Here is a 10,305-nt window from a genome sequence, read left to right on the forward strand (position 1 = left end):
AAAACTTTGGCAAATCAGCTTAAAGGGGCTTTACCTTTTGCCAGCTGTTCCTTGCCTTTAAGGCAATGTAATTATCTAACCTGCCGATCGATCCATTCTCCCGCGATCAAAAATCGGTGAAGATCCGGCTTCACAATATAATCACCCATTTAAAAAAAAAAAAATCAAGTGCCATGGCGTCCTAAATGATTGCTATAGAAACCCAAGGATGCTTAATACATTAAAAAGGGCATTGAGTGGGAGAAATTTATATTTAAAAAAAATAATCTGTATTATCCAATACTACACAACTGAGAGAGATAGAGACATATAAAAATACTGCCTAGGATTTTGATGGTAATGTTGCTTTATAAAAAGGTGTATTGGTGTTTAACAGCTTCAGTGCTACTGGGACCAACGATGCATTGAAAAGCAAGATAAGCAACAAAAAGAAAGCGCCGCTGAAAATGATCCGAGAAAAACGGAAATTCCTGGTGAGAAACGAAAATTGCCACTTTTTTTAATATTAGAATCGGCAGAGACGTGTAAAAAAAACAAAACAAAAAAACACAGAACTGCGCCCCCACCGCCACCCCCACTGCGCCCCCACCCCCGCCGCCACCCTCACTGCGCCCCCGCACCACCACACAAAGTAGAAGACGCCACATGGTTTTTGGTTACGGTTTTTATTTCACTTTTCTACATGATGTCACATTTCAAAGGCGTCTTCTCTTAGAAGTTCCTACAGGGAAGAACGAGGGAAACAGATACCGGTTAGAAACATTACAGGCACCGCCGATTTCATACCAACGCCATGTACTTTCCAACATTCGTTCACCAAGAAACAGCACAAACGGATGTTGCAGACATTGCTAAACGTGACGTGGTATATATCTGGGGAGCTCAAATCCAGTCCTCAAGCATCCCCCCCCTCCCCCCCAGGTCAGGTTTTCTGGCTCAGAGGCTCATTCTTCAACTGAGCCACATGTGCTGAAGCAGGGATATTCTGAAAACCTGACCTGTTGGGTGGTGGCTTGAGGACTGGAGTTGAGCACCCCTTGGTATAAAACACCAGAATATTCTGTTTTAACACAATTTAACCACCCTGTCAAGAGAAGTATGTTTTCATTATTTAAAAGTATGAATTCCTCCTCATACGCCCAGGCCTCACAGGTTAGGAATTCCATTAGGGAGGGAATGTACAAATATGATTTCGGGGGGAAAGGAATTGAGCAGTGTTATAGTTCCAAGCAGTGTTTGATGAATATCCACAAGAAATAGCGATCTACATGAAGTATAACTACAAAACACTGCTAGTAAAAAAAGCAGAGTGTGTGAAATGAAACTTACTTTGAAACAATCCCATCATTCTTTGCCAGCCTTAGGATGGAGTCATCGGATTCACCCTGCAGGGACACAGGAAATAGCACGGCCGGTTACCCCACTTTGCAGAAACATTGAATGTTCCAATACGGCATTTTATTTATATAATGTAACAGGAGTTACAGTTAAAGTAACTCCCCGTGCAGCGCATTCGAACGTTTAACAAACTAGGATGGTATGAACAGATAAATCAAATTTATGGTCAACGGAGAATAGCTGCAGCGATTCCCATGATGCAGACTGAAGATCTGAGAAATTCACAGCAGCATGCAGTGATGTTTTTGTAGGAAGCGGGCGTATCACGTGTCAAAATTAACTTGCATATAAACGGCAATAACTATTTCTGCTTTAAATAACAAAATGTTGCATTAAAAAACAGGAGCGCCTAATTCCAACTCATTTTACAGAAGGGGCAGAAATCAGTTCCTGTCCCCCCCAAACAGTACCCCCCCCCCCCCAAACATGTCATGTGTCATCTCACAGTGTCTATGAATCAGAAGATATTTCAGACAGAATAGGCAGAGAAACTGCTTAAAGCAATTCCGCGCAGGGCGCCATTTTTGGTCCTGCTTTAATAAATCTCCTGGTCCTTTCCAACGCTATTTATAGTTGAAAAATCTGATGCTTTGCTTGGGAGATATAAGTGTTTAAAATATTAAGCGTCCGGGAGATTAAAAAGGTTCAACTCGCACAGGCTTCTGGGTGGGGTGGCCGCTTTAAATTCTCTCGGTTCTGTAGTGACCCAGCAATGTGCTAGCTACATCAGGCACGGGCAAATCTAGTACTCAAGGGCCACCGCCAACAGGTCAGGTTTTCAGGATATCCCAGTTTCAGCAAAGGCGGCTCAATCTTTGAGTGGAGAAATTAATTCTAATAGCGCAAGTGTCACCGTGCACCACAATAGCGACATGATACTGGTAACGTTGGATGTTTGGAACGGGGTGAAGGGTCCGATTGTGATTTCCACGAGGAACGAAGCTTACCATCCTGCGAATCGCCCCACAGATGGCGTAGGTTTGGAAATGGCCGGTGAATCTGCCTGTGACCTTGTCAACCTGCAAAACACACCAACGGTGAGCCACACTGCAGGCGGCTTCCAACATTCAACACACGCCGAGAGCAAAATAGTGCTACATAAGCCAAATTGGCACAAAATCTACAAGCGAACAGAGCCAAAGGGTTTGTGCAACTTGTAATCAGTTGTTGTAGACAATGTGCAGAGTGAAAGGAAATGTTTCTTCATTAAAAGAAACGTATATCACAGATAAAAGCAGAAGACAACATTTGTACATCTACCGATAGGTGCAATTATCAAAACCTTATCAGGAATTGGAGCTAGATTGATTATCTGGGACAGCAGGAGAAGGATTAGAAACGGGAGATAAATACTTGGCTTTTCCTGTTTTGGAGAATACGGAGGTGATTGGATTTATATAGATACAATTACTCCATGGAAAAAAAATAATGTTTGGATTCCATCGAGAGTCGGATCACTGATAACGCGTCTACATTCTGCTCCCTGAACTCGCGGGCGGCCAAAACGAAATATTTAACATTCTCGTACACTCCCTAGCTGGCTGTGCTACATACATCAATCACAACGCTACTTTAACGTTGCACTGGATGGATTAATCAGAGAATGGGAGGTGACAAACTTGTATGCCATATTTAAAGTGTTGACACAGCTGGAATTACAAAGCAGCATAATAATAACAAAGTTACACTGCTCCCCACCACCAGAATCACTTTAATAAAAACACATCAAGGTGTTGCAAATGGCTCTGGCACACCAGTGATTTAGAAACATTAAGTAGCGTGTGTGTGTGTGTAACTATTTTTAAGTGACCTTGCTTGAATATTAGATCACAGGGATAAACATTCATTTTCAGAGGAATTTGGAACACAGAAAACAAGCTGGTCTGAATCTACTATAAAGCCATCACAATTAACTTCTGTTTGTACATTTAACGGAAAAAAGTGTGCGCGCGCCGAGCACGCGCGTTGTAAGTGAAACTTCTCAGTGGTTTGTCACTGAAATAGCAATCTGTTTTATGATTTTGATTGAGACTTTTGAATTTTTTTCCAGCAGAAATGTGCATACTATTAGTTGGAATACATGATAAAATTGTGTTAAGTAAATTAAGATACTTTACAATCAAATATATGCATCTAAATGCCGTTACTCTGAAAGGTCTTTCATTCAATGAAAATGTTAAAATTCATAATACAATTTCAATGACAAAATGTAAAGTTTGAATTGTAGGTTTTTTTTTGCTATTTGCGCTTCTATATTTGGTGTGTGTGTGTCCGTCCAGTACCTCCACAGGTTTATGCTTCCCCTAGCCCCCCCCCCTCCATTTTATCTGCGCATGCGCCAGTTCATTAAGTCTGTGCTTCTGCCATGCGCAGGAGGCGCCGGACCATTATCGTGACGCATGGTTGCCAAGTAAGAGGTTTCACTTCAACAGATTTTCGGACAGGGTATTTGAGAACGACGGTTTGCGCACCCCTCAAAACAAAACCTCTCAAGTCCCTGTCTTATCATTAGGATGGTCACAATCACAGATGAACTCAATGGGAAACTTACCTCTGCAACGTTCATCTGCACGGAGGCATGGTCCTTGGCCCCAATGATTCTGTTGCTCGCAGAGCTAAGGGGAAACAAGACGGAAACCTTTAGATTGGTAGCATGACCCGCTGCAATCATGGGCACCGTGTTGACAAGACAGAAAGTAGGAGGAGTTATTTGAATACCTTGGGCTGCAGAGATATTGCAGCCAGAGGATCCTTTCCTTGACTGGTGAACAAAGAATGACTTAATTCTAAAAGGTGAACGGAAGACCTCTATTTAGCTTGGATAAATAGATCTAATGTCTCCCACTTTCATAGCCGTGTAGGACAAGGATGGAAATTCAGAGAGTACTTGGCTAGCCATACGGCCACACTAAATCATCCCATTGCAATATGGTGACAAAGGAAGTAACAGACATTGTCATTCAAGACAATGGCAGTTGGGTTAAGCGAGGGGTGCGCAAACTGGGGACGCGAGATTTTCTGGGGGCGCGTTGCTTACGGAGGCCCCACAATTCCCCAAAGCATTTAAATGGCAGGGACCGCGCGAGTCCTCTAAATGTCCATACCGTATCTCCGACGGCTGCGGGCAATATGACGTCAAATGACGCCGTGGGGTCACTTGAAGTCGCGGTGCCATGGTAAAGCGACGTCACATGACCTAGCGGCGTCATTTGACGTCTGAGACAAGGTAGGGAGAGGGGGCGGGGAGACAGACACAAGCAGGCAGGGGCACAGAGGGAAAAAAAAAAGTTGAGCACCCTGGGTTAAGCCCCAATACAGCAGTTATTTAGCAAAACTAAAATCACATATGTTGTCCAACTTGCTCGAAAACGAGCAACATGCGTGCTCAGTGAACAGGTCACGAGCAGTTGGATTACCCTTATTGGCTCGAATAGAACAATTTGTACTCGCCCAAGAACTTTGTAAAAAATCTAACATCTTACCATTTACGGGGGACGTACAAGTCCACAAATTCACCAGCGTCGTTCTGCATGTTGGCGTCTAGAAGATGTCACAGCGACCTGCAAGGACGGAAATTTATATCAGCAGAAGTTCCACAACATACAGACATTGACTAAAGGATAAATGTCTCCGCTACCTGTCTGTCAGCACTTGTACGAGCTGCAAACCGAAAGCGCATAAACACAAATAACATTGGGTCTGTAGTTGATTGATATTGAATACTTGGTCCTGGGGTATAAACCATGTAATAATAATAATAATAAGTTTGAAACAGAACCAATACTTTTCCCTCCCTCTAATTGTAACCCTTTGCCTGATCTCTACCTCCCGATACCACAAGTCAGGTGTCACACTTTACTCCGCCCTCTCCTTTATACCACACCTCCAGTACTTCACCATTCCTGCCGCTTCCACCTCAGAAGCATTCCTAAAACACACCTTTCCCCCACCACTCAAGCCACCAAGAATCTAATTCATGCACTTTTTAACCATGTGGGTGAGGTCTGGCACTCCAGGGACCACATGACGTAGTAGCTACATCAATCTAATTACTCATTTGAGATGGGGGGATTGCGTTCTGCGCTACAGAACGCGATCTTACAGGAAGACTCCAACTCTTCCGGTTCATCCGAGCAATCAAGTAATCGTGAATGCCAGAGGGGCATCCAGCATACAAAAGGGTTAATATTCCGACTACTGTAACCTGCTCCCAGGCACCTCCCCCTTCTCCCCATGCTGCAGTTTATCCTAAATGCTTTTGCCCGGCTAGACCATTCTACGCCTGCTGCTTCACTGTGCAAATCCCTGCACCGACTACCCATACCCAGCAGAACCAAAGTCCAGGTTCTGAGCTGCAAAGCTCAGCTCATGATCTACACCTCCTCCTCTCTCCAAGACTGCGGTACTCCTAAGGCTACGCGTATAGTGCTGGCAACGTCAGGCTGCGGTCGCTGGAAAAGGCTAAATTGAGATAGCTTCCAGCAATCGCTCCGTCGCGTTTACTAAAAGCACACGCGCCGGCTGCAATGCATTGTTTCAACGCGACATCGCGTCGCTGGCACTATAAACGCAGCCTAAGATGCCACCTGTTCTCCAAGCATGAGCGCCGGGTGTCCTAGCTATTCCGCAAGCGCGTGCGGGGGAGAGTGTTGCGGGCAAGTTGAGCGCGCATCAATGTAATTTTTTTTGTTTACTCAAGCGCCAAGCTTGAGTGAGCGTGCGTGTCTGCGCACGAGCGCACCACTTGAGCGGGGACTACACATATAGATTTATGCAAGTAAAAGCTGCAAGCTGAGCACCAGCAGGGCCGTCGCAGCCTAAGGCTGCGTCCATAGAGATGGGAGCAGTGCTGAACCGCGCTGACGCTGAGGCTCGCCTGCTGAAGCCTGTGCGATTTCATGCACATGCAGGCGAGCCAGCGGGCACGATTGGGAGGCGGGGCAGTGACGTCGCTGGGCCAATCGCCCGCGACGCACCGACGTCACGGCGCCGTGACGTTGACTCTGCTTCGCGCTGATTGGATGTTTTCAGCCGACAGCGCGCTGAAAAACAGCTTGGCTGTCGGCTGAAAAATCCAACGCCTCAGCACGCCTGCGGACGCTCGCGTGAGCCCCCTCTAAAGACATCCTCACTGAGGATGCCGGGGCTCAATGAGGAGCGTCCGCACGACTCAGCGCGGCTTGTCCTATGGACGTGGTCTAGGGCCGAGTCCATAGCAGGGGAGTCCGCGCTGACGCCCTGCATCCTCCATGAGGATGTCATTAGAGGGGGCTCACGCGAGCGTCCGCAGGCGTGCTGAGGCGTTGGATTTTTCAGCCGGCAGCCAAGCTGTTTTTCAGAGCGCTGTCGGCTGAAAACATCCAATCAGTGCGAAGCAGCGTCAACTTCACGGCACCGTGACGTTGACGCAGGCGATTGGCCCAGCGACGTCACTGTCCCGTCTCCCACAGTCTCCCCCGATCTTACAGGGAGAGAGGAAGATTGCGACGGGAGGGGGCATGGTGGGAGTGTTGCGGGGGCGTGGCCATGACCTTACTTGGCTGGTTTGCCCTGATTGGGTGAACCCGCCGGCGGAGGCGTGGCCACGCCTCCGTTGCCAGTTCTAAACTCAATTTCATCGAGTTTAAAAAAACCTGTCAGTACGGCGCGGCGGCGGCACCTTCAGCGTGAAGGTGCGTACTGGGCCCAGCCCCATTGAGGAGCGGTGCTTATACGCACAGCGCACGCCGTAGCAGTTACGCCTCGTTCAGGATGCCTACTTTGCTGTGCGCGCACGTTCGAAACAATGTATTTAAAGTTAATAGCGGTTGTCAGGGTAGCAGCTACCATGTCGCCGAAGTACGGAGTCGACGCTGCTACAGTTTCAATAAACTCTTCAAGTTGTCACTGGCACTTTGGCAGCAAATCAAATAATTCTCGAGAATGATTTGAACAGTGCAACACCGACCCCTAAGCTGAGGTCTGTCGCCCTGCCTCTTGAAAAGGTGTGCACATCATCCCCAGCAGACTGACGCGCGCCCACCACCTCCTGTCTCTGCCACCCTGAACGAGACCTTACTGGGACCGCAGCCTACGGCTGCATCTTCTGTGCCGCTGACCGCGCTCATGACCGTGCGGTGACGTCACCAACTGTCCAAGCATGAGCGTTTGGCAATTTTTTTGAAAGCGCGAGCAGGGGCCGTGGCTGAGCAGTCACTGACGCCGATTGGCTGGTGAGGTCATGTGATCCTTCAGATCACCTGAATTTTATCTGTCTCGGCAGGCACCTAGTGCCCGTGGGCGTATGGGCACAAGTATGGCCACAGATAAAAATTAATTGTGCTAACCGCGCTAAGCAGCACAGAGGACGCAGCCTTACCCTGCGCCATCTCCCCCACCATTCAGTTTCAAAAGTTTCCTCAAAGCCCCTCTTTAGAGGCCTACCCAGCACCCTCCTCACAAGCCTACAATAATACCATGTGTAAAATACAAAGGTGTCCCAGCACTCACTGTCTATAAAGAAAAGCTCTACTATAAGAGTATGTCTGAAATATGCAATAAGTTTTAATGAGAACACAAGGAAAAAATGACTTGGAATTGCACATCACATTGGAAACAGTCTTAGGGAAGGGGAGTGGGAAAGGGAGACAATGTGACACTACAAAAACAAGGGGGGGAAAACACTAAAAAGGAGGAGGGTATGTAAGGGGGGCAACGACCGTGTCGAGGAGTCGGAGTCGTTATACCCCCTCCTATCAGTGTCACCCCTCTCCTGTTAGATTGTTTCATTATGTTTTAAAGTTGTAAGTATTTGGGGCTTTGTAGTATATATCTCAAAATACAAATGTAGACAGAAAACAAAAGCTTTTACAATAAAATGGAACAAAGTAAGGTAGACGAAACTCAATGTATTTCTTCCTGGTAATTCATGTTATAATATAATGGCTAACTGATGTAACATGCCCAAAGAAGTGACCAGAGTTGTCCTCAAAGCTTACACCTCTTTACACACTAACTATTGTACGGTATGTCTATTTATATAGCGCCAAAAGTGTACTCAGCACTTCACAAAGAATACAGTACAGGGAATTATAATACAATAAGTGCAGCAAAATCAGACAATAGGAAAGGAAATTCCTGTCCCAAAGAGTTTACAATCTAAGTGGTATGCTGGGGGACTTACAGAGACAGCAGGCGAGGGAATAAGTGCAGTAGACGGCAGTGCTTGGTTACAATGGGTGGTAGGAGTGACAGTGTAGGACAGTAACCATGAGTGCAGACTATTGGGATGCTTGATTTGTGGGGCAAGTCTTAAGGTAAGTCAAATAACTTCAGGGTTAACACACTTTACAGGGGTAGAGATTGCAGGGAAGCATGGGTGAAATCCGATGTGTATGTCTGGGTTCAAGCTTAGGGGAGATGCCCAGCAGCAGGAAGGAGTAGATAGAGGGTGTGAATAGAGGATTTGTGGGGGTGCTTTTTATTGAGGGGTAAATAACACCGCTTAGCCATTACAGGTACTGTATCACCTTACTTCATTACAAACGCCTTTTCCTCCTATACTTGCGCCACGGTTCCGTTACTTGTGAAAATACAAAAACTGACAACTTTGTTTCAGAGTCCCTTTCTCAGACCGGCCACAGATCCCTTCTGCACAAGGAGGGCCACCCCCTCCAGAGAAACAGAGGGCTGCCAACTCATTAAATAAATATATTCACGCGTGTTCAGTGAATAGTTCACATTATAAATACATACACACACACACACACACACACACTCAGATTGTTGTATTGCTGTTGCGATAGTAAGTCGCCTGACCCCATGGGGTAAATTATATCCTTGGCAGGCATGGCGTTGTTCCTCCCACCCCCCCTCACCGTTAGGATGCTGCAGCCTCCCCACGGGTTTATCCTCCACTCCCCACACCTAAAAAAAATAAAAACCACCCGACTCCCTTTCTAACATCTACCTCCCACCCTGCGGCCTACTGATCACCGGCCTCGCGTAATTCCCCTCCCCCAGCCATGCTCCACGGCACGTGCTCCCGCGCATCCCCCGGGAGAAGCCCCCGCAGGACCCCCCTGAGCTTTCCCCCCTCCCCCACGCCTCGTGTGCCCGGCCCGAGTGGTGTGAGCCGACTCCAGCCCACCCTGGGCCTCCGCAGACCCCGCGCTCACCTCCTGCTCACCACAATGGCTGCCACGAAAGAGGAGGAAGCTGCCACCCGGAAGCGCTAATGTTCCCTGCGAGGAGGCGGGGGAGCGCTTCCGGGTCAGCGGCTGCAGCAGCCGGAAGTGCCTGCTGCCATGCCAACAAGCAGAACTGCTGATACAATGTAACATGGCACTGGCCAACGTTTGGTCCCCAGCAGTCAGCACTCATCAGCTCCATGCCAGCAAGGAGTTAAACCTTTTATAAGGAGAAAGCACTTGTACAGATGAATAATTGTATTTATATAGTGCCGACAATGTACGCAGCGCTTTTTTAACCGGGATTGCCACCGTCTACCGATGGCTAACCCGGAGACATTGTTAATTGCAGCGCTTACGGCCATCCTTCCTACATTCTCCCCCTGCAACCCGTCAATATGGCTGCGCCGGCGTCACATGGAGCAATGGAACGCTACGTTATGTCATGACGTCAAATTGCCATGACAACGGGACGCCTGATGGCACCGCGGGACGTCATTTAGCAACTCGTCATATGGCAACAGGCATGGCGTGATGTCCCGTGGCAAAGCGGCGCCATTTGACGCCACGCGGCCATGTGGACAGGAGTCGCAAGGCAAGATGCCTGAAGGACGCCTGGAGACGTGGCCACCACACGCCACCACCCAGAGGTTTACTAGATAAAACCGTAGCCCGGAAATACGTGACAAAAACCTGTAGTGGTGGCAACCCCGTTTATAACATGATAGGAGGTAAATAA

The 10,305-nt window shown here is 47.7% G+C and overlaps 1 protein-coding gene across 1 annotated transcript; it reads right to left on the reverse strand.

Annotated features, from left to right (window-relative positions):
- Positions 1-649: 649 nt before the first annotated feature.
- On the reverse strand, positions 650-9,622 carry RPS21 (ribosomal protein S21). The gene is made up of 6 exons (XM_075571420.1): positions 9,555-9,622; positions 4,881-4,958; positions 3,950-4,013; positions 2,346-2,417; positions 1,330-1,385; positions 650-721 (listed from the first exon to the last, which is right to left on the reverse strand). The coding sequence occupies exons 2-6, from the start codon at positions 4,928-4,930 to the stop codon at positions 712-714; spliced, it is 252 nt and encodes an 83-aa protein (XP_075427535.1). The 5' UTR covers positions 4,931-4,958; positions 9,555-9,622; the 3' UTR covers positions 650-711.
- Positions 9,623-10,305: the final 683 nt, after the last annotated feature.

The sequence above is a fragment of the Ascaphus truei genome, chromosome 15 (genome assembly GCF_040206685.1).
Source record: "Ascaphus truei isolate aAscTru1 chromosome 15, aAscTru1.hap1, whole genome shotgun sequence".
Taxonomy (NCBI): Eukaryota; Metazoa; Chordata; class Amphibia; order Anura; family Ascaphidae; genus Ascaphus; species Ascaphus truei.

Coding starts and splice junctions, on each gene's coding strand:
- RPS21 (XM_075571420.1), bottom strand. CDS start 4,930: ATGCAGAACGACGCTGGTGAATTTGTGGACTTGTACGTCCCCCGTAAA. Junction 2,418..3,949: donor TGCAGATGAACGTTGCAGAG/GTAAGTTTCCCA, acceptor TGTGTTTTGCAG/GTTGACAAGGTCACAGGCAG. Junction 1,386..2,345: donor GTGGGGCGATTCGCAGGATG/GTAAGCTTCGTT, acceptor GTGTCCCTGCAG/GGTGAATCCGATGACTCCAT.